Raw genomic sequence first — 25,346 nt, 5'->3', positions numbered from 1 at the left:
CTTACAAGCAAAAAATTGTCAGATATTTTATTAAGCTCGGATACAATTAACCCATCTGAGATGAAACTCCTTATATCCATCAGATTACTATATCCAGTTAGCATGATACAAGTAAACGGTGAACCTGTATGTAGATTATTATAATCCAATCCATACGATTTCATAGAGGGAGAATGCAAGAAGAATGTCACTGCTTGTATCGTTGGGAAGAAAAAGGATCAGAGGCCACCAATAGGTCCCATTAAAAACATGAATGTCTCAGAAGGCTTGCCCTAGACTGCAAGGTCAAGATTTCCCCTGTCCAGTAGTGTTTGACTCTGGGGGGCAGTGTTCATCTCTGTTTCTTCGCTAATAGAGTCAGCATTGTCTGAAGATCTGTGATCATGTGGCCAGCATGACTACTTGCCAAGGCCCATTGAACACTGTTACTTTCCCACCCAAGTGGTACCTATTTATCTACTTGCATTTGCATGCTTTCGAACTGCAAGGTGTGCAGGAGTTGGGGCAAGTAATGGGAGCTCACTCCATCACACGGTGCTTGGGTCTCAAACCTCCAACCTTCCAGGCAACAAGACCAGCATCTTAACTTCTAAGCCACCTCACCCCATGCCTGAGGCTGCATCTTTGTGAAAATCTGGGCTGTATATAGGATTCTGCCTGCCATTTTGATTTCAAGCATTTATTAAAGGAAACAGAACAACTTTAAGAAGTTTTGGGACAGTGGAACCATCAGGACTTTGAAGCAGAAACCTTGAAGACTCAGCCAACAGAAGAAGCAGGAAATCCTACAAATGCAGAAGAAACTTTTAATAATGTCCATTTAAAAAAAAAAAACAGTCATTCCTTGCTCCGTCAGAACTGCACCATTACTTCAAACAGTCTAAAATTACTCTGGGGTGGGGAGATGACCCCTCAGGATACTAAGAAACCACATTAACAGCTTTAATAAGACAACCACTCCTCTCTCCCAACTGACTGGGGAACTCTGGGAATTGAAGTCCACAAATCTTAAAATTACCAAGGCTGGAAAACACTGCACCAGAGTGACATCTCCAGAGAGATAGTGTGTCTCATTTGAACAAGTAGGCTGGCTTACAGTACTGTGAGTTTGAATCTGATATTATTTAATAAGGAAACTCTGTGTCTGCCAAAACTTGATTCAGGATTACCCTAACTTCAAAGACGGACTGGGCTCAGATATAGTCCTAAACTGCAATTTCTTTGGTTTATTAAATGAGGCACCATTTACGATTTACTTCATTCTGACTCCTAACCTTGCTTTACAAGGTGGCAATGGCCGAGTTTCACCTTACGCTGAATGAAATGAGAACAAACAGGACTTCTCAGTGTGATGCATGAATCCAGTCAATAATAAATCAACTTCCTACAAAACCCCATGCCGATGTCTATGGAGATTCTCAGCCCACATTCTAGGCAGAGAGGACCACTGATTTGAGAGAGGGGTCAAAGAGGCCATCTATATTAAAACTGAACAGTCCTATAGAGGGGGGGGCAATATGACAGCACCTATCTCCCGTTTACAACACAGTCCTTTCAGCAGTTCCAAGAAGGTTTCACACCATTTGCACTTTGATTCAGCTGACCCTGAGGGCACAGATAAACCTCCAAGTGGCCTCAAGAGCTCTCAGGGAGAGTACTAATGACCAGATGACTGCAAGGAATATAAATCCTCCCATCCTCCACCATTCTTGGAGGAGGAACAGAACGGTCTTCAAGGAAAAACAAAGTCCAGTTGCCTTTTGAAAAAGCGCCAGTCCGATGCCAATGGATGCATTTGTTCTGTTTCCTTTAATTCTTTGACAGCAGACCAAACGGGCCTAACTTTTTTAAGAAACCATCCCCAAACTAAATGCATTCAGAGGAAGTGTAATCCCAGCAGGGGTGTTTCTTTTGTGACAAAGGTTGATTGCTTAGACAGAAGGGAACATATCTCATGGGCAGCGTATCTGCTGAGCCTGCTAATACTTTGGGATAACAGGAAGAGGAACTTCCTTCCCTTCTCCTCTGCTTTCTAAAGGCCTGGCCCCATTTATGTACTTGCTCCTCCCATGTACAACCATTTCCTTCTTGCTACCGCTCCATAGGTGGTCAATCCCTCTGTGTTCCCTCCTATTCTGAAACTGGTTTGAGCAGGCTCCTGATGGCTGCATTTTTATATATAATTTCACTAAACGCATCAAAATATAAAGTACCAGGGAAAATAAAGATACTGGCAAAGAGGGAAAGGGGAAAAGGAGAAGAGAGAAGTGTGGTGTAAAGAGAAAAAAATGGAAAGCTTTAACTTCCAACTCTTTCCAACGCAGTTGAATAAAGGTGATAACACTGCAGTCTCATTTTTTTTTTAGTTTTGCACACTTAGTACATGCTAGCTATTTCTATAACAGCAAACTTGTGCAATCAGCGTATCCCAAAATCAGAAATTCATTTTTATTTTCTGTCTCAAGCTCAAAAGCTATAAGCAGTTTCCAAGTAGAAAGTAAATTGGAAGTTTTTTTTTCTTTGATTAAAGCAATTAATTTGGTCATCTCTGCCAGTTTCGTCAGTTTTTCCAGCCATTCTTCCAGTGTGGGAATTAGTGCATCTTTCCATTTGGGGGCATAAAGCATTCTTGCTAAAGTATGGCTGTTTTGACACCCATGCTAGTTCTGAGCATTTACTTTGTATGTTTCTCTTTAACCTTCCTTGAATTCTATTTCACTGAATTTTCAGAAAAATCCCTTGGCTGGCTCCTGCCATAACACCAGCTTTTAACTCATGCTTATGGCATATAAACCCTTGAACCTAATTATATGAAAATGCAAACAGTGAAGCAAACAGAATTTTTAAAAGAGACTGGATGTATGACTAACATCAGAGTTGTATATTGTAGATAGCTTTATTCAATAGAATAAAGACTATCTGTACCTCAATCCTTGGTGCTCTCTGAGCTTGCTGGTTTGTTACAGACATCTCATTATCCAAGTAGGTAACATCATGCAAGGTCTGCAAGCAAGCAAGCTCAGAAAGCACCATGGACTTCACAGGTAGTTTATTTTGGCCTGATTATATTTCTGACTTTCTGCAATTCTTAGGACTCTCTATCTTGGGCTTGGATGGGACCAGTCTGTGTAGGCTACAAAAGTCCCAGCAAAAATGAATTTCTGGCTAGCAATGCTGGAGCTGACATGAGTTGCAACAGGTATACACGGCTTCTTTATATCTCCATTATTAAGCCAAACGATTTCCTTACCATCATCAGAGGACGAGGCAGGGGATAATGAGAAGGATTCCCAATAGTTGTATCCATGTAGTAACTCATCATTTCCAGGATGCCTGCAGAAATGGAGAAAGGAGCTTGTTAAATAATTGCCTGAATCAGCTTGGATCAACTTGAGGCCATAGAAGCAAAAACTTCCATTTGATTTTACATTGTCAGACCTTTGAGGCATGTCAGATTAGAAATAGGGTCTACACAAGTCGGAATGGGACAACTTGCCATAGCCAATTGGAACTCTCTGTCCCTGTAATACCAAAATCTTGGAAATGGGATCTATCTATCAGGATAAAAACCCTATGTCAACTTTCGGAACCATGACACCCTATATTAATATAACTAATAAATGGTGTGTATTCTTAATTGTAGACTATCTCAAGGACTTTTGTTGCCGAGTTAATTCTGCAGTTTAATTCTGCATGTTATTTGAACCTGAAGGGAGTTTGGTATAGTGGTTAAGGCGTCAGGCTAGAAACTAGGAGACTGTGAATTCTAATCCCACCCTGGGCAGGATAGCGGGGTGACTTTGAGCCTGTCACTTTGTCTCAGCCCAAAGAAGGCAAACCACGTCTGAAAAACCTTGCTAAGAAAACTGCAGGGACTTGTCCAGGCAGTTTCCAAGAATCGAACCCAACTGAACAGAAAAATAAAACATCCAATAACACCCAATGCCTTCGTCTTCAATAGAAGTGGAATATTGTTGTTTGTTTTACACTTCTAATCTACTGAGAGATGTGTTTAAAAGAGTTTTCTCAATGTCAAGAATAATCTGGAACCCAAATTTTTAGCTAAGTAGGCATTGCCACCAAGGATGGAAAAAAAAATGTGCCAAGCTTACGCTACCTCTCAAAGATACTCTATATATGCACAAGGTTTAGGAAAGTAAATTCACAGCATTCTCAGCAACCTCACAGCACTCCATACCCAGTAGAAGGCAAGAAGGTCGTCTTCAGTTTTTGTTGGAAGGATTACAGAAAATGAACAATGACATGTGGAAGAGCTTGTAGACTATTTTGTGCTTTGCGTTATCGTCATCCCTTTGAACTGAATTTGCAAGAACCGCTGGAGAAACTGATGCACAGATGCCCATGAATGTGTGAATCAGTCTTTGAATCTGTTTGGAGAATCAAGACTGGTGTTGACAAGAAAATTGTTCCCGTACTTCAGATATCGCTTCCAGGAATCCAGCAACTGTCTTTCCAGAAACATGTGCCAGTACATATTTTATATGAAAAAAATACGACATTTTCCCCTAATTTCCCAGGCATTTAGAAACTTGGAGAGGGGACATTAATTGTTTAGATTTCCCCCCTGTTGTATCTTTATTGATGTTGTTGCTTTTGTTTTTATTAGGTGTGGCTTGATGGTTTTGTTTTTATCTGCTCCGTTCCTTTAATTGCTTGCATTAATTCATATTAACAACTTTGGTTATTTGGCATTCATTAAATAGAGTGAACAAATACAATACTATTGTTATGCTTGTCCCTCCCCCATGTCTTTTTCACCTAAAACAGGACACGATTAGTTCATTTATTCGACAATCAATTTGTAAGTCATTCAATGAATCTGATAACTATTTCTCGAGCTCCATAACATTGGAACCATTATTTTTATATTGTCTATTGCCTCCAACAGTAAGATAGGCAGTATATAAATTTAACAAATAAATTATGGAAAATAGGGCTTTTCCTAATCTTCTGTTACTGAAATGAATTGAAAATGAATATCTGGGTGATCTCACAGAGGTGATCAACATTTTTATTAATAATACGACTAGTGCTGTCAAGATGATCATGATGGCAGAAATCATAGCTGGTACAAAAAGAATAGCACATGTTTACACTTAAAGTAAACAGTTTACAAAGAACGAACCTTGCAGCTACTAGATCCTCTGAAAATTTTAATCTGGCTAAGTCACCCTACAAATAGATGATGGTTTGAATAGAGCTGTAAATGGTTCTACAAGCTTAAAATGAACTTGGAACTGAAGGTCACAACTATCCTGACAGTGATGTGCTGGGCCATTATTTATGAATATATTAATACATTTTCACCATTTTCACCTATATACCATATTTAAGATGCTTTACATGGGAGAAAACAAGAGTGGGGTTGTCTTGAAAATTGAAACCATGAAAAAAAAGGAAGAAGCTCAACGGTGAAGCTGAGGGTGATTTATTATCATTATTACAAATGTTTATAGAAATTCTTTGAGTTGCTTGGGATATGAAGCAGCTGGCAAGAGATCAAAGTGCCAGCATCCCTTAAAAGAAATTGGAAACAATATTCCTCCAGCTAGGAAAAGGGGGAAAGAGGTCGTCTAAATTAAGGACCTGAAACTCTTGGATATGGATTAAATGGTGGATGTTCCTGTGACTGAGAAAGCATCCAAGAAAACATGGAACCATAGGCCACAAAAAGGAAATGACAAATTGCAAGGCTCAGATATTTTAATTGAAGCATTTTGTTGCTTGGCCCATCCACTATCTTTAATTTATACATTTATATATCTATCATACATCCCATGGCTTGTAGTCCTTGACTTACAACCATTCATTTAGTGACTGTTCAAAGTTACAATGGCACTGAAACATACAAGGAATGGTTGCTGGAATTGGGTATGTCTAGTTTAATGAAGAGAAGGACGAGGGGGGACATGATAGCAGTCTTCCAATATCTCAGGGGCTGCCACACAGAAGAGGGAGTCAAGCTATTCTCCAAAGCGCCTGAAGGCAGGACAAGAAGCAATGGGTGGAAACTCATCAAGGAGAGAAGCAACCTAGAACTAAGGAGAAACTTCCTGACAGTTAGAACAATTAACCAATGGAACAACCTGCCCCCAGAAGTGGTGAATGCTCCAACATTGGAATTTTTCAAAGAAGAGACTGGACAGTCATTTATCTGAAATGTAATAGGGTTTCCTGCCTGAGCAGGGGGTTGGACTCGATGATCTCCAAAGTCTCTTCCAACTTTATTATTATTATTACAAAGTGGCTTATGACCATTTTTCACACGACCGTTGCAGCATCCCTATGGTCATGTGATCCAAATTCAAACATTTGACAGCTGACTCATAGTTATGATGGTTGCAGTGTCCCGGGGTCACGTGATCGTCTTTTGTAAGCCACTGATAAGTAAAGTCAGCGGAGAAGCCAAATTCACTTAATGACTATATTACTAACTTAACAACTGCAATGATTTACTTAAGAACTGCAGCGAGAAATATCATAAAAAGGGGCAAAACTCACTTAACTGTCTTGCTTAGCAATGGAAATTTTGGACTCAATGGTGATTGTAAATCCAGGATGACCTGCACTCTACTTACACACGGTAAACAAAATCTGCTTTTATTGTTCTTCTATTCCATATTTTAAGGTTTATGGCTTGTTTCTTTTCATTGCTTTCACGTTTCAGAAACTACTTTGAGTTCAATGTGCTTCTCTATCTGTTTTTTTTCCATGATGTCATGATGGTCAATGAGATTTAGAAACTTGTCAAAATCACAAACTGGAGGGAGAATATCTGAAATCTCTGCAAAATGGACTAAATTGTGAGTAACAGGTCTGCTGAGTTGATGTATTTCTGAAATAATGGATGGTTTTGCTTGGGAAATCCAGTCTGCACCCTCAAAAAAGGTTCCCTGTTGACTCACAACAAGAGTCTAGTTCACACCTGATATGCAAGAGCCATACCTTTTGTAGCTTGAGCTTGACACCACACCACAAAAGTGTCAGATTGGGAATATCTGGTGAGATTGGGTGCTGCTAATTCTGAAACCTTTGTTGATTGTCAAGAAGACAAAAGACAGGAATAGTCAAACTGGGTGCACAACACTATTTCTAGTTGGTAGGATTGGTGAATCATAGTGAAATGGCTAAACACAATTTGTAGCCAGTTGACACATGCCTTCTTCTGGGTATACCAGGGGTCTTCAAACTTGGCCCTTTTATGATTTGTGGACTTCAACTCCCAGAATTCCTCAGCCAGGCACGCTGGCTGAGGAATTCTGGGAGTTGAAGTCCACAAGCCATAAAAGAGCCAAGTTTGAAGACCCCTGGGGTATACCCTCTCTAAAATTGTTATTTGCATGGTTCTTTAATACTTTCCATTGAAACTGAATTCTAGAGCATTAGAATTCATGATTGGCTGGGAAATTCTGGGAATTGAAGACCACAAGTCTTCAATTTACCAAGATCGGATACCCCTGATTTAGGGTATTTGATTAGAAACAGAGCAATCAATGTTTAAACCCACCATGAGCCATAGAAGGCAACTCTCAATATTGTGTCTACCTTCAGAGATATGCAGGAACCTTCACCTAGGCCAGTGTTTCTCAACCTTGGCTGCTTGAAGATGTGCTGACTTCAACTCCCAGAATTCCACGGCTGGCTGTGGAATTCTGGGAGCTGAAGTCCAAACATCTTCAAGCGAGCAAGGTTGAAAAACACTGGCCTTAGAAAAAGGACTGAAGCATTTTTAAGTCCCGAACAATGAGGTAACATTCAGAAGTAGCTCTGATTTCTTGAGTATCAGGGAGGAGCAACTACAGCACTACCAAGATTGAAACATACTGTTATTATAGCCAACCTCAATAAAATGTGTTTTAGCCTTCCTGTGACATTGACTTCCTGGTTTGGTCTCCCTAACAAAACTGATGCTATTTCATAAATTAAACTTAGATACAGGAATGTGATATATGCCACATTAGTTCCAGGAGAAATTTTGGGATAAAATCTAGCAAGGAATAAATGAATGGGCAATCAAAAATGTTTCATCAAGCAAATGGCTTTGCAAAAGTAACCATAGCTGAGGATCATTTTTTTACAAAAAAAAAAAAAAAAAAAAACCTTTGAGTCAAAATAACTTTGCAAATCCCAACACATAGGACAGTGTGTGCCTACTATCACCATTTAATTTTAAAGAGTTTTGGTAAAATAGACTGGTGTCTTTATTCCCAACATGTTATCTCATTTTTATAGATAGGAATACCAAATTTGTTTTCAGACTTTAGCTCAACGCACTAAGGGGAAAAAAAAGGAACCAGCAATTTCTTGGTTTTCATATCAGTTCCCTCTAAACATCCTACAACAGAAACATATTTTCAGTTTTCTCTTCTCTATGATTGTATATTCTGTGTTCGATGTTCAATACTTCTTGTGATCCATCCAGTTTTCCAGCCCCATTAATTTGGAGTGTGGATTTTTAAAGACCTCAACCCTTCAGTTTGGACACCAGATAGCAGGGCTTGCCTGCATTATAAAAGGAAGCCTGATTCTCTTCAAAAAGAAGTAACGCGTTCCTTTCTGTCTATAAAATCTCACATCCTGTCTTTGATAACAGGAGAGGCAAGGCTTATGGGAGGCATAATTAGATATGGATAACATCACAATCAGCAGGATGGTAGGGACAGTTGGTAAACTGTCAAGAGGTGAGGTCAACCTAAGGGCACCCATACTACTAAGTGACTGGCCGGTTAGATCTGAACGACTCTTAAAGTCACACAAGACAAATCCAGTCTCACTCTGGTATATATTGTATGAAAATGTGAATGAACCCATCTGTAATCAGATGCAATAAAAGTAATAAGATTCAGGGAGAAAGAGAGAAACCCAATTGCTGATGGAAAACTCAATCTTTAACCAGTCTACTTTTCTGAAGCTAGAGTCAAAAGCAGAAGAGTCCAAAAACAAAAATGTGTCTTTTGAATGAAATTAGACATTCATCAACTTCTGATTGTGCCTGTTAAATAGATAAAAGCAACTGAGTGAAAGGGGAGCATTTTACTCATTGCAAGGCAGAAGGAATAAGGTTCAATGGAAGGGCTATTACCAGAAAAAGTGGGGGGGGGGACCCTCCATCTCATCTTTTCCTTCTCCTGTCGAAATGCAAGCACATGGTATGATGTCATCCCGATAGTCTTCCTCTAATCCCCACTACACATCATGTGCTATGCTTGGGGGGTGGGGGACAAGCACAGAGAGGACAAATAGATGATTGAGAGGAAAAGGAAATTAAAGAGAAGCAGCTGTGGTGGAAGAGTTAATGGAGCTATCTTTAATCTGCGGGCCCTCCTGAAGAATCAAGTGATATATTGGCTGAGGATGATGGAAGGTATAGTTCAACACCTCTGGAACTTAGCAGGTTGGAGAAAAGCTAAGTTTTGAGTTTTGGACTTCAATCGGTCTGCAAAGCACCATGATTGAGTACCGGCACTCTCAGCTAAACTGCCAGCTTCTGCTAAGTAAGCCTTCAGAGAACAGACACCACAATAATCAGATAATTTGCCAAGGCTTTGCTGACTGGGCAGCAAAGAAGACTTGGATAGTTGGCTTTTGATTCTGCAGAATTCAAAACAACTGTAATCTAGAGCTTCTTCAGCAGGCAGGCTGGAGGCATCGCCCTCCAAACCCACAGGGCCAATCCTGGCATTCCCCAAACGTCAACAGGTTAACACTGTTAATATCTGAACTGGTGGAGAGGATCTTCATTAGGCAAGGTTTAATTACCCATAAGGAATCGATGTGCAACCCCTAGGAAGGGAGGGTGACACTGTTCAGAGTATAAATGCTTTAGAATCTTTAAGCCAGGAAATATGTCTTCTCACAGTGATATTTCGAGCAATTCAAGGCATTGGTGTAGCCCAGATTTCCAGATGTTTTTAAAGCCTGGGTGGCCCTACATCTACTTCAGTGAGGAACTGATTAAGCTAGTAGTGAAAGCTTTAAAAAAAAAACCAGGCATTTCAGCCCAGGCATATGTGTACATTTGATAGCAGAAATCCCATTATCCCTGGCTCTGTTCATGTTTGGAGGATCAACTGTTATGGGCTCTGTATTTCCTACGACAGTGATACAGGACAATTTGACTCACAAAAGCACAACTAGGGTTCTGAACAGATCAATTCAATTCAGAATAGAGCTGGAAGGGACTTTGGAGGTCTTCTAGTCCAACCCTCTGCTCAAGCAGAAGAGAGACCCTATACCATTCTGGATAAATGGCTGTCCAGTCTCTTCTTAAAAATCTCCATTGACGAAGCACCCACAGCCTCTGGAGGCAAGCTGTTCCACGGGTTAATTGTCCTCACTGTTAGGAAGTTTCTCCTTAATTCCAGGTTGTTTCTCTCCTTGATTAATAGCTAATACCAGTAACAGTAGCTCACAGATCCCTTTGCCAACTAACAACTGAGAATTTGAGGACTAGCCACATGCCACACATTCTATTACACAGTATTACAAAAAAAAAGCTAAAGCCCCTAACAAAAATTCCCACTGATATCAGGGCTTCCCAGAAGAATTAGTTCCAAGTTACACAAAAGACATTGCTCTCAATGCTGAATGGATGTCCCGACCCTTTCTCGCAAATAACAATAGGGGGGAAAAATTCCCATTGATATCGCTTTCGTTTAATTAAAAATAATTTCCTGTCATTTCTACAAGAGAGAGACGCTTCATATCATATGTCATTTTTAGGCCTTAGTCACAGATTATTCTTTATATTCAGAACTACCAAACTTTGGCAAACACCCTGTTCTTTTTTCTGCAGTTTGCGTTTTGAAACACTTGCTGTTCTTTGCTTATTTTCACTATGTAAATCTTCCAGTGGGGAAGAAACGGTAAGCAAAGGAAAGTGGGAAGGAATTACAGCCTCTTAATATTTGCTCCAAAACCTAAGGTTTCTTACTGTTCCTAAGCCAAATCTCAAAGTTCTTCATCTTAAAGCTTTGCAAAAATAAATATACATATAGTCAACTCTAACTATAGATATCGGCTACAACACTCTCTTTTTCTAACATTGAAGGTATGCTATTTATAGTTAGACAATGCCACTGAGTGTCTAACAATATACTTCTGAGGGTTTTTTTTTTTTCAATCTACAAAGCATCACCAATACATGAGTCTGAAAGTTGCATTAGTTCTGATTAAAACACAGCCCTGTGATCTGCATCCCTATTACCTACAGCTAATCATGTCATCTGTCTTTCTTTTTCCTCCCAGTGCTAAGAAGAGAACTAGTTAACAAGGCAAGCAGAAAGTCCTGAGTTGCACAGATTATCTACCTATCTCTACAAATGAAATAGGAAGACCTGACCAACAGTAAAATGTTCATAGAAAAGGAAAAATTGCTGACTTGCCTGAGAAGTCGGAAGAAAATGAAAGAGCTCTCTGCTGCCCAGAAGCTGTTCTTTCCACGCTTCGCTAAAGACTCTCTCCAAATACCTGGTGGATTCCTCTTTACTGGATCTAAAGAGGATGGAAATACCATAATGCTTCTAATAGTAGCAGCTCTTCAAATCACCAGAGGGGTGTGGTCATTACAAGCGTCAAAGGGCAGCTGGAAAAAGCTGTCTCTTTTCCTTCGGACAGCACACCAGCCCAGCAGTAGCCCAGCAAGAAAATTTGGCCACATGCCAGTTGCAAAATTCAATTATACGAAATAAAAGCTGGTCCAAATGAATGTCTCTTTCCAATTCAAAATCCTTGGGGTTTTTTGTTGTTGTTGTTGTTTCCATTCGTTTGCAGGATCACTACCAGCTCAAAATTCTTTTTAGCAGTTTGCCTCCACTGGGAGTTACTCCATGATGGTGAAATGGATCAGAATTGTGGTTTTGATGAAGGCTAATTTTTTTAAAGATTTAAGGATGCAGAAGAGGTGAACCTCTGTGTAATGGCAATTAAGGAGTGTGGGCAATATTTTTTTTTTTAAAAGATCATTGGATATTTCCAGTGGGTGAGGTGTTTGGGAGACCTAGCTGCTGCTGCTTTAGCCTTATTAAAATGGGGAACACCTAAGAAGTTTTGCACATCTGAATATCTGCTAGAAAGTTCTCCTTTCTTCCATGGGCCAAGCCTGCATACATTTCAACACTCACAAAGCTAACCAGGATACTGTGACTTCTAGTCTCACTTTAGGCACGAAAGCTGGCTGGGTGATTTTGAGCCAATCACCAGGATACTTCTAGTCCCACCTTAGACATGAAAGCTGGCTGAGTGACTTTGTGCTATTTGCTTTCTCTCAGCCCAACTGCACCTCTGAACATAATTGTGCAAATTATGCTGTTTGCATCAGTTGTATCACACAAGTTAGGCTCATTACACCACATGTGTTATTTGCACAATGTCATGAAACACATGATGTTGTTTTCCTTTCCTTCTCCCTTGTGGGTACCCATGATGACAACTACAAGAGAAGTCAACTCAACATTTCAATATTATCCATGCTATGAGATCAGAGCGATTCAAACTGTTTTTAAATTCCCTCAAAACTCTCTGTAGAATTGCCCGTGGCTACCTTTAGCCTGGTTGCATCCAGATGTCTTGGGCTATACCCTTCACAATTTTCATTTATTTTATTAAATTAAAATTGTATGCTGCCGAGAGTCTCCTACCAGGTGAGTCTGGGCAACTACAGTGAGCAGAGGCTGGAAAGGCCTGTTTGAAGAATTTCTCCTAGTGTTTCATTAAAATTTGAAATTAAAATTAAAATCTCACCCACCAAACGAAGGCAATTCTAGAACTTAATACCAATGAATCTTCCCAGGCCTAGAGAGCTATTAGCAAATATTTGATGAGAATGGAGAGAATTCTCCAACTTAGCCCTAAAACATGTTGAGTACAGATGAACTAATTTCTCTCAGCCCAGCCTGACTGACAGAAGTGTTTCGATGAATTTGTGGAGAAACCTACATCCATCTATTCCACAGGGACGGAGATTACTTACCACAGGGAGGACTTTACACAGTTCACAGAAATACTCCCTGTATTTCCAATCCAGTCCAAGGAGAAGAGAAAGGGGGGGGGAGGACTTCCTGGAAGCTTAGTGATCTGCTGGAATAGCTGATCATAATGGAAATGTGTTGATGATGGCTTGCATTATTAATACGAAGACTGCCCCCCCCCAGTAGATTATTAAATTGTCTGGGTGAGATGAGGAAACCTATCACTGCTCAGAAAGAATGTGGAAGTGCAGCTGTTATAATTCCATCTCAAGAAGGTCTGCATTAAAGGGAGCCATCCCGATAGTATCCATGCCATCTGAGACATCTGCTCCCTGTGGCCACTTAGCTTCCTCTGCACACTGGAATGTCATGCATTATTCAGCTAAAGGGCACTTAGACTCAACCTTAGGCATGTCCAGATGATCCACTGATCATCAAGTTCTCCATACTCTATGAGACAGAACAGGGGTCCTCAACCCCCGGTCCATGGACCAGTACGTGGCATGCCAGCAACCAGCTTGCACAAACAAGCAAAGCCCCATCCACAAAATGCAGGCAGCACACAAAACCACGCACTCTCCAGTCCACGGAAAAAATTCTCTCCATAGAACGGGTCCCTGGTGCCCACAAAGTTGGGGACCTCTGAGATAGAGGATCTAAAGAAAAAAAAAATAGACCAGAACACCCATGCTGCTAGTATGACACCTAGTATAAGAAAAGTAGTCTATCTCACAAGAACCAGGTTAGAGCTGTCAGACCAGCTCAGTCAGAGAGATAGGAAAGAATCAACATAGGAGGAATCACCAACACAGTCATAATCAACAGTACTTGTCAAATAGGTGAATGACTGGTTCTCTGTGTGGATGCTGCTTCTGGAAGTCCGTTCTGGGTCTGGGCAACAAAAAATTAGCTACCAGTTCTACCGAACTGGTGCAAACTGGCTGAATCCCACCACTGTACTTGTCCAAGATTTTAGGAAACAGGCAAACCATTGTGGTCACTAAGCTGTTCAGGAATTCCATTTAGTATTTCAGTGGTCAATAAGATCAGACCTTGTGACCATTTTTACTGATAATCCACTTGGTAATTTCAGCTCACTTAAACTTTGGGAGACTGATCCTACCCATCCCAATTGGCACCAGTTAGTTAGTTTAGAAGTAACATCTGCTTCTTACAGAAAGCCTAGCTGTACACAATTCTCTTCTGCTCAGTTCCCTGAATTCTGCAGTGTGTTGTGCTGCCATTCGGTAGTGGTTAAGTCTATCAGCAGCTGGCCAGATTCCTTGGAAGCTACTGGGACAGGATCTAATTCAGGAACATATGATACTGTGATCCTTATTTATTTATTAACATTTATTAAACAAATGCATATAGCCACCCAAATCACAGGCAGTATACAACATTTTAAAAATCGACTTCTAATAAAAGCTCATTAAAAAAAAACTACCTTAACCTCCATGACAGCAACAACCCAATTAAATCAGCTACAATATATGAAATCTAGTTTGGATCCTGTAAATAAAACAAAACATTGGTGTCAAAACCCATTCAATCAACAATAAGTGTAGAAATGTTTTCTGCAGTCATGTTTATCATACCTAAAGATCCTACACAAAAAAAGCTAAGCATCTGCCATAAATACATTTTGAAAGACTTCCTATTGCCATCAAGATTCCTGAACTATGAACCGTGATGAATTTCTTTCTGGTACAATTTCTACTTGCATGAAATTAAGCATTTTTGACCCAACAAACTCCTTGTTTTTTCTTTTGTAATGCTTCACCAAATTCATGGCTAACACCTATTTCTATGGTTCTTTTCTTCACCCCTTTAAATACCTTTTGTGGCCATGGACCATGGCCTCGGATCTCCAAGATTTAACTCAAGATTTAAATCATGACTTTTCTTCAAGCCTTCGTGGACCACCACCCCCCCGTGATGACATCATGGCCCTTCAGGGGTCCAGGGACCACAAGTTGAGAACCAACATCCTAAAATGCTTTGGCATCCTCAAAATCAAGGGACTCTGGAATGAGACTCCTAATTTCTCAGACGTGGATCAAGAATCATATAAAGAAGAAGAGTCCAGAGTCCAGTTTGGTTATGACATAGAAATCAAGAACAGTGTGGCCTGCAACTCAATGCGCAAATGGAGTCATTATCCATTTTTTTATTAACTAGGGCTTTTATTCTTTATGTACATCATATGACATTTGGGGAAGGGTCGTTAGTTCACACTGAAATGAAAAGCTCAATCTGGTTAAAGAAGGCAATTAAAAAGTATCTGCTTCAGGAGAACAAACTTTCAGTGGAATAACATAAATCCTGTTCCCCCCCCCATCATCTCCTGCTTGGCCATTGGACAACGAAACAAGCCATTAATGGCTGGGGGAGAGGCCATGCAAGGCTTTTATTTTATCTCTGGAAGCAAAGCAGATAATTTTTCTAGTGATACCAAGTGGTACACTCAAGGCCAGTCAAAGCTCTCCATTTATATGATTAATTACAATCATTTGGGGAATTGTATAGTCCTGCTAGTTGGAATCTACTCAGAGCAAAGGCTAATTCATACATACATAGACATCCTAATTGCCTTTTTTCCTTAATCACCCAGCATTTGTGGCTGGTTCACTTTATGTCTATCGTTGGCCAGTTTCCTCCCACCCATTTCCTCCCTCCGGGGGCTCAACTTATGGTAGCTGAACTATAGGTTCGTGATGATCCTATTTGTAAACCCAAGAAATTGTAGGATGGCAATCATTAATGCACAAATCTGCATGTGTGAACAAGGCCTTAAAAAGATCATTACAAAAAAAAAAAAAAAAAGGCCAGGCAGAAAAGATTAAGAACTGTTGATAAATTTTTTGGCATATTGTTGCTGTTATTGAGAAGTTATAGTTAGGCACTAATTTCTTTTAGATGGCGTTTGTGATTAGAAATGTCAAACATTTCATTGCTGTTCCATTATTTTCCCATTGAAAAAGTCACCATACCTTCTTCAACATCCTAAGCACAATATGACTCAATGCTCATTTTCCTAACTTTCATCCTACTCAACTCCATCTCTTAACCCTCCACTTTTCTGTTCTTCCCCAATTGGCTTTAATAATGAAATTCCTGCAAAATTTCTCATGCAAGCTCATACAAGTTTTTTTATCTTTTGTGACTAATCAAGCTTCCAGAACTATACAATTGTGTATATCGGTAAACTATACATGGAAGCAATATGTATGATGAATGTAATAGCAGCAGTTGAACCAAGAATGGAAAAGATCAATCCACTGCTCAGGTAGATGTCATTCCCATTAAAATCTATTGGAGTTAAATGGTCTAGAGCAGGGGTGTCAAACTGCCAGCCCACAGGCCGGATGCGTCATGCCGAAACCGCACCCACCCCAGCTCTGGCAATGGGGAAAAAGTCATGATATGTCGCAACACGTCACGTGGCATTGCAAGTTTGACACCCCTGGTCTAGAGACTGAACAAATTTATAAAATTATATCTTCTTTTTTTTGAGACGTTCAGGTAATTTGAATTCAGATAAGTGTAGAATTACTTCTAAGCAATTTCCATTACTGTTCCTTACCTATAGGTAGAAATCTTGTCAAATCAAAGCAACTACTTAGATCATGAAAGATATATTTCAAGAACTTCTAGGGAGGTGTTATCTTGACCCGCTTTCTCCTAAGCTTCACTGTCTCTTGGTTCTCTGGAATGCAGCCCTTCCTTCTTGGACATCCAGACTACATTCCACTACAGATGGTCTGTTAAGCACCAAAATGATTGTGTCATCTGGCATCTCCAATAATGTTTCTGTGGTTAACCACCCCACAGCCATATTCATAATATTAGCCAACTATAAAGTAAAGTCAACCTGATGAGTGTTCTAGACTTAAATGCACCATCTGTCATGAATGGAATTATAGTATTTGGAAGACTTAGAGAAAGACTCTCAGAAAGACTTGCAACTACAAGGCAAAAGCCTATTAAGAGTAGATCTCAGCCATTAGGCTGATCTGCTTCCAGAAAAAAGCTGATTAAAAGTAACTTGGAAGAATATCATGGACCCACCATGCTGGATTGGTTGGTGAAATTAAAAGAGCTTGCAGACTTTCTTTAATTAGAAAAGGTTATTATGACATTCATCCATTATGGGAATCTCCTTATGGTCTTTTTGATGAGTAAAAAGGATGGATTATAGAAATAAGAGAAATATGATGTATTTTTAGAAAAAGAGGTTTGATTGTATGTATAATTGCAAAGAGGACGATCAGAAGAGAGAGACATGAGGTAGGTACTGTAAGTAGGCAGATAGATGAAAGAGAGAGAGAGATGATAGTTTCTGTTCTTTTACTTTATTTTTCCTTTTTCTGTCTCTTTTTTCTTTGCTTCTTATTTTCCTTTCCTTTCTTTTTTTCTTTTCACATTTACTTTATTATATATCATTTCTTTAAATGTATTCCTTATTATGTATATAAAACATTTTAATAATTTTTTTTTTTTAAAAAAAGAAGACAGTCACGGAGTATATATCTCAGAAAATGCTTTTCCCAGTCAAACTGTGTCTAGCTAATGGCTCATTTACCAAGCTCACCTTTGTAGTAAGGCACACACTATGCGCCCACAAGGGGATTAAAGACACACTTACGATGTATTCTTGTCAAGCTTCGGATGCTCAGATTCTGTTAGATTCAGAATGTTATTTTTACTCAGATGAGCTAGGAAAAAAATGGCAAGGAAGCATATGCCTGTCTGTGTGTCTGTGTTCACTTTATATTCCCCCCCCGGGGGGGGGCTTTATTTAGCAATGCCATACGTCAGTGGGCAAATGAAGCCTGATCCAAATCCCCAAAACAATGGCGAAGAGAATGCTTTAAACTCACCCTCCCATTCTCAGCATCTATGAAACCCCGCCATGCTATTTAATGACACGTCAACCATTTCCAGTTCCTCTCTTAGGAATAAGCCTCATTAACTCCTGCAGCCAGAATTCTGAATGGATTTGCAACTTGCGCTTGTGTGTTCGCACGCATGTAGCAACAAAACAATGACAATTAAACTATTCCCAAAAATAATAATAATAATGACAATTAAAACACCGAATTCCCCTGTCATTTCTTTTGCCGTCGCAAAGCCTTCAATCAGAGGAAGTCCTGGGCTAAATATAGACCCTTTTGTTGAAAAAAAAAATATCTCCAGACACTTTTTCTCTCCCAGAAACTTCATACTGTAAAACATCTGCTGAACAGTTTCCTATAAGTCTTTTTTTTAAAAAAAAAACATTAAATCAAAGCAAAGCAAAAACAATGGCCCGTTTTAGAAGTGTATGAGTACTGTATGTGTGTGGGGTGGGGGAAGGTGGGCTGCAATGTTAACTAGACCTTCCTTTGAGAATAGAAAGACAATAGCAATGCAAATAGCATGGATGGTGCATTCTGAGTAAAGAGTCTCTGCTATAAATTTAATCTGGGCATTTCAGCCATTTGTGATATTTCAGTTTCCATTTTTATTTTATTTTTTTATTTTTTATTTTTTGCGGTGGGGATAATGCAGCCATCCTCAAAAGGTTCCTGCAGGCATAAATATATTAAAATAATGGTGCTACTTCAAAGGAGTAAGTTCAGTGGTTACAAAGACTAAGACGGCAAATATACTGTAAACAGACTTACCCTTAGATGCCCTTCAACTGATTTCACAGAACACAAGAATACTTCATACATTGTATTCCATGAGGTACAACCGAACCCACAAAGAAAAATGGGTCATTTGAAGGTCCAGGGCACCCAAAACCCATTCCTTCCAACATGGCCATTTTTAATATAATTGAAGGAGAAAGTAATTGTATTAACTACACTTATTCTGCGGATTCAAATATGTTTCGTTCGATTCCCATTTAATTTCAGTAATGGCACTGTTCTGTCTTGGCTCCATATAATTTTGGAGTCATGTCATCCAAAGCTGAACACCTCTGATGTAATTAATAAATATCTTTGGAAGGCTTGGCTACTGGATTACTTGACTACTTCAGTTTGCTCAATAGGGACCCACCCCATAGGGTCCAGAAGTTGTAGCTGCTGCAAAATGGATCTGCTAAACTGCTATGGGTGGATATGGATATGGACGGAAGCAATGGATGGAAACTAATCAAGGGGGGGGGGAAATCAACCTAGAAATAAGGAGAAATTTCTTTACAATTAGAACAATTAATCAGTGGAATGGCTTGCCTTCAACACTGGAGATTTTTGAGAAGATATTGGATGAGCATCTGTCTCAAGTGGTATAGTGTCTCCTGCTTGAGCAACGGGTTGGATTGGAAGACCTTCAGGTCCCATCCAACTGTGTTATTCCATTATTCTATTCTCGCATTTTAGAAGGAACTTAGGATGTTGATCCTGAAAGAGGTGTATGGATTGTTAATTACATATCGGGAAGAAAGTGTGGATTGGCACTGAACTGTAAAGCAATAAGCAACTTAGGGGTTGACTGTCTAAGGCAGGGGTAGGCAACCTCGGCTCTTTTATGACTCGTGGACTTCAACTCCCAGAATTCCTGAGCCAGCATAGCTCAGTATGGAAACCTCTCCCTTTCCCCTCAGCATGGCTGGCTCAGGAATTCTGGGAGTTGAAGTCCACGAGTCATAAAAGAGCCAGGGTTGCCTACCCCTGGTCTAAGGAATTATATCTCCCATTATAAAGTCTTCCTGTTGTTAAGACTGGCAGGATATGCCTTCTTAAAGATGTCCTCAGTTTCTGTCACATAGGAAACGGCTTCCTTCTTCAAAGTTGCTAGGCTGTAGAACATAATCCCTTAGAAATAAAGGCTCTCTCTCTCTCATGGATTATCATGTAATGAAACTATCATGGAAGTCTTTTTGCCAAGCTTTTAATTGTTCAGATGATTTTAATATTCATTCTGTTTCTAAACTGAGTTGGTAATTTTGATTTTTACATGAGATTTCACTTTTATAATTGGTTAGTTTAATGGTACACAGAGCTGAACTGAAGATCAAGACCCAATCGATAAATGAAGGTCCATTCCTTAAGCAGACACAACGCCTTCTTGTTGTTTTCCTTTACATAATGGATGAAAGTAACCTTTAATTGTATCATGGTTAAGCATGCTGGCTAGGCATTCTGAGTGCTGTCATTGCATTACATCAGCTTAAGACAAAGTAGATGGAAGTAGACTCTACTGAAAGCATTGGGCTTGAGAACATACAAATTTGTATGTTTTAGTCTGTGAGGGCAAATCCACACAACTACATTGTTAGGATAACTGTTGTCATGAGCTTCGATATGAATCAACCCTACATCCCCAAGAATCTTGAACAGACATATTACACATAAAAAGCAAGTCATGAGGAAGGCCTCAATGTTGCCTTGAGAAAACTGGATCTGTTCTCATCTGTAACGTTCAAGAAATAGACATGATATATTTGGCATTGTTCTTAGCGCCAATGCACTGACATTCAAGAATGATGTAGATCACATTCGTTTATTAACTTTCTGCCAATATCTGCAGGGAGACAATAAGATATTTGCTTTAATATTGGCATAATCTTTTTGTTCACTCCAATCTATGCCTGGGGCAGTGGGACAATTCCATCTTGGATCATTCTTGTTTTTTCCAAAGATTATTCTTTGGTCACACCTTTTTTTGGCTTTTTGAAACAAGAATCGTCCATGTTGTGATTTCCTGCCAAGTCATAGGATGCAGTGACAGTCAGGCTGGGAGGACTTCAAATTCAGAAGCAGAATAAAAGATTGTCTACTGAGTGAATGCTAAAAATGGCTCATTGGATGAAACATCAGCTTCTCTCCCTGGGATGTTTGTCAGGCACGTTTAGCCTCAGGATTTGTGATGGAAACTGATTTAATCTCATTTCCTGTTCGTAATCAAGGGGATTGCATTTAGCCCAAACCTGTTGACCTCTTGGAATCCAGAGATTTTTTTTTTTTTTTTTTTTTTTTAGCTTTATTCTTACCCATAGACTGTGCCAAAATGTTGTGGCGTTTGGAGGATGCTCAAAGACACTGGATTCCAGTAACGGGGGAGAGATTTTTTTTATTTTCCTCTTGGTGAGACAGAAGATTTCTGAACTGATGAAAGTAAATCAATTTAAGCCTCATCAAGATGTCTAGAAAATGTTGTGGCAGGATTTGATGAGTCATAGTTGGTGTATTTTAGGACCACTTTTTTCTCAAGAGGGGTTCTTTAGGAAAATAAATGAAGATGCTCAGATCCATGAAAGAACAACATTGAGAGCACAAACATGAAAGAATAACATTAAGCATTCTCCTAACCCAGACATGACCCTCCCTATATTGTTTAACTCCGATTCCCATCACCCTAGCCAGCAGAGGCAATGGTGTAGGACGATGGAAAGTGAACTGCTGTAAACCTTAGAAAGCTGAGACTTGACTTCCTGAATAGAGAAAGGGATTCATTTTGTGACAGAAGTGACAGTAGAACAAATCTAGTGTTTGGTTGTATTAAAATAATACATTGAAAATTAGTGTTCCATTGCTTATCAATTATCTCAATAGCCTTTGTCAGTTTAAGACAAATGTCTTTCGCTGGAGTAGTAGAAGCAATTTTATTTTTTGATCTATAGGTGGGTGAAAATTTCACCTGTGCTATTTTCCTTGTATCTATAGCAGGGGTCTTCAAACTTGGCCCTTTTATGACTTGTGGACTTCAACTTCCAGAATTCCTCAGCCAGCATGCCTGGCTGAGGAATTCTGGGAGTTGAAGTCCACAAGTCATAAAAGGGCCAAGTTTGAAGATCCCTGATCTACAGTATGCAAGTGGAGAAGACCACAGGTGTATTTTTAATCCAACTTTAACGAAGAACCTGAAAACTACATGCAGTTAAGACACCCACATACATAGTCAGTGATAACTATGATTTCCAGTCATGTGTAAATGTATGATGTTGGGTTGGTGGGAACCAAAACAGTTTTGTTTTCCATCTTCTTTTGATCAGAGGCCCTATCTTACCACCTGCACTTTCTCAACTGTTATGTTTCCTCCCTTCTGATGTTGTTCCTCCTCTTGGGCTATGCAGCATTTCAAAACTCAAAAACTTACCCAGTGCTTTGTAAGCCTTTAACCTGACTCTTAAGTATATTGCCCAACTTGGTTTTTTTAAAAAATTATTGTGTTATCTATTTCTAATCAGTCCACAAGCTTTATTGCAGTTACAGATTTCAGTTACAGATCAGTGTGAAAGATTCATTACATTGCTTTTGAAAGTAATACAAATTCCAAAACAAAAGAGACACTATATAGATTGTATAAAATGCAACAATGCACAAAAGATAGGACTGCTGTTTCTTTGTGTGAATTATAGAGGTTTATACAACATTGTTAGTATGATACTGTCCTTTTTTTTTTTTTTTTTTTGAAAAATAGGCATAGCTAAAAATCAAGGGAGCAGAAGGCTGGAAAGAAGACCAATTGCAGCCATGTCATCCTTCTCTCTTTTATAGTAGAAAATGGAAAATCAACTTACATAGCCAACAAATCCTTCCCTGAGCACATAAAATAGAATCCTTAGAAGATGGTAAGTCTGGGATCTGTAGGAGAACACCTGCTTTCTCATCCTGTCTTTCTCCTAAGGTTGTCTGCTCACTCTCACTGCTGTTGTAACACTCCCTTTTTTTTTCATTCTCATCTTTCTTTCTCTCCCTGATGTGTGTTTTAACAGTCTGGCCATTCCAAAGATAGAAGCATTAATATCTCCCAGTCATGACAGTTTGAGGAAACAGGGTTGTGTGTCGTGTTTCAGCTCATAAAGGTTTTTATCAATGAAAGTCAGGCCTTCAGGATCAGGGATGTTATCTAAGAGTTCTTACCTTTTTCCACCCCCTATCTGGCTCCTTAATCATCAGCTCCTCTCCTCCTCACAGCCTTTTGGCTGGTTTCTCCTCAAAGTGCACTACACCAGAAGCTTTCTCTTCCGGAGGCCCATTAAGTTTACCCAGCTGAAGGGAAGACATTATCAATTCGTGCTATCCTCAAACAGCTTGTGACTTACCCTCCTCCTATGACAGAGGAGGACAAGGGGCTTGAGAAGACTCTGCCTTTTGTTATCCATCTAACCAACTAGGGTTTATAATGTTTTCCATTAATGTGACTGTGGGTTTACACAAGGATGACTCATATAAGGGGCTAAACTAAATTAAAATTGGGGTTCAGTTCATAGGCAGTTGCTAGAAACCACAATGGTGAAAAAAATATAATGAAATGCATATCACATAGCTCACTTTTCATGCTTGCATCCTGGAACAACTGGATCCAAGTCAATCAGGTGGTTTGTATCATGATTGCTTGCTCCATCACCACTGCAGCACACAGGCACAAACTCTGAAAACACTTATGGTTCAATCTCTTGTGGGAAACACAATCATTATCCTAGTGAGTTGAGTGAAGCAAGTCATCATATTATGCCATCATCTGGTTTATTGGGAGGGGGGGCATGAGATGGTATGGGAATACAGCCATTGTGTGAGACTCAGCCAAGTTTAGGAAGTAGAAAACTTGTAGTAGGACATACTTGGAAAGGAATCAAAGGCTGTGAATTAGCATGGATTAAAAACCATAATAATACTAAAGATAAAAGAATGATTCCTGGGTGTATGTTTTAACTCTTCCTGGTGCTCATGTTTTATTTCCTAGTATGTGTGTGTGTGTGTGTGTGTGTGTGTTTTATGAGGTTTTTGCGGGTACCTACCTACCTACCTACCTACCCATTCTCATTTGACTATTCTGGCTGATTGAAAAGTCCGATCAAACAAAATCACATCATGTCCATTAAACCATGGTTTATTTAAATATATTTGTTGACTAAATCAGAGTATACCCATCCACTCATTCCATTTATATTGCCACCCACTTGTCAGTCATCTCTGACTGGCTTCATTTTACATGACACAAAGTCATAAATCATGGTTTACAAATTACAATGTAAATGTTAGGGTTCATGTATCCTGCTAAGCCAAAACAAAACCCAGATTGCTCTGTGGCTTAACAGTTCCTGTGACTACAGCCAAAAGCTTAGTTCAGTATATGCATTCAACCCATCTTATCTGATCTGCAAAGACAGAGTGATTTTCACATTTCATACCACACTGTAGGTAGCCTGTTTAGTTTTTGCTTAACATATTGTGTGAACCCAGCCTGTAATTTGTAAATCATAATTGATGGCTTTCTATTGTAAAAGAACCCAACCAATTATGGGTTACCTGTCAAGACTAAGTAGGTTGTAGCTTACATAATTGAATGACTCAGGATCAAAAAGCAAGGACTATTTCTCATAAAAAAGTCATAAAGAATTCCATTTGCTTGATATATCCATACATATCCAACCCCTATGTCAACCATCTTCAAATTAATACCATTTACTCATGCTGAATTTGATCCCACAATCACCCCTGCAACACATAGGTCATATAAGAAGACCCCTGATGAATGTAGACTTTTGAACATGAGTCCATCATGAATTTGAGGGTGATCTGACATGATTTTCCTTGTCTTGACTATAAATGTAAAGACATTGTGTGCATTACTACTTGATTAGGATATCTCCAGGGAACTCTAGAACTATGGGAAAGACTGGAAAGAAGTTCTTGATTTTTACCAAAAACTACACAGACGAGACCATGAGGACCAAGGAACAATTTGAAGGAGTTCTTACATTCCTTGTTAATATGTACTGAATTTCTGCTGCATCTCCCCAAGAGGAAGTTTTCAAGGGACACCTCTCACATAGCCCTGGACTCTTGCTCACATCAAAACATCCATTGTACTCCCAGAAAAGGGAGGGGGGACGCAAATGGATTGTGTTTGTCCAAGAAATCACTGAGTTTACAATCTGAAAGTCAAAACATTCCAAGACTGGAAGCCAAGGTTTCCTGGGCAGAACCCAGTTGCTAAATAAAAGACAAAGGAAAGAGCCATTTAGGTGCCACTAACTGTTGTATGGAGACCACACCGTTTGCTGCCAGCCCTACTCTTTAGTGGATGCAGCTCCGAACGTTGCTCAGCCAAGCTGCAATTTTATTTATTTATTTATTTATCTATCTATTTATTTATCTATCTATTTATTTATTTATTTATTTATTTATTTATTTATGAGACTTATATACCGCTTTAAGTCAAGCACTCTCTAAGCGGTGTACACCAGTAAGCAATGTATATATATATTTACATTGCCCCCAACAATCTGGGTCCTCATTTTACCTACCTCGGAAGGATGGAAGGCTGAGTCAACCTTGAGCCGGTGAGATTTGAACCGCTGACCTGCTGAACGCAGTCAGCTAAAGTGACCTGCAGTACTGCACTCTAACTGCTGCG

The 25,346-nt window shown here is 39.5% G+C and overlaps 1 protein-coding gene across 1 annotated transcript in view; it reads right to left on the bottom strand.

The window, feature by feature from the left end:
- The window catches only part of ETS1 (ETS proto-oncogene 1, transcription factor), a 106,119-nt gene extending 94,601 nt beyond the window's left edge, over positions 1–11,518 (bottom strand). Inside the window, exons 1-2 of the mRNA XM_039361576.1 lie at positions 11,406–11,518; positions 3,251–3,333 (exon numbers count right to left, since the gene is read on the bottom strand). Coding sequence (XP_039217510.1) covers positions 3,251–3,322 — 72 coding nt within the window. The 5' untranslated portion in view covers positions 3,323–3,333; positions 11,406–11,518. The remainder of the gene's footprint in view (positions 1–3,250; positions 3,334–11,405) is intronic.
- Positions 11,519–25,346: the final 13,828 nt, after the last annotated feature.

This window comes from Crotalus tigris, unplaced genomic scaffold (assembly GCF_016545835.1).
Source record: "Crotalus tigris isolate CLP2741 ecotype Arizona unplaced genomic scaffold, ASM1654583v1 scf7180000019302.1197242, whole genome shotgun sequence".
NCBI classification, from domain to species: domain Eukaryota; kingdom Metazoa; phylum Chordata; class Lepidosauria; order Squamata; family Viperidae; genus Crotalus; species Crotalus tigris.
The sequence above is the reverse complement of the archived record's forward strand: the minus strand, read 5'-3'. Positions and strand labels throughout refer to the sequence as shown.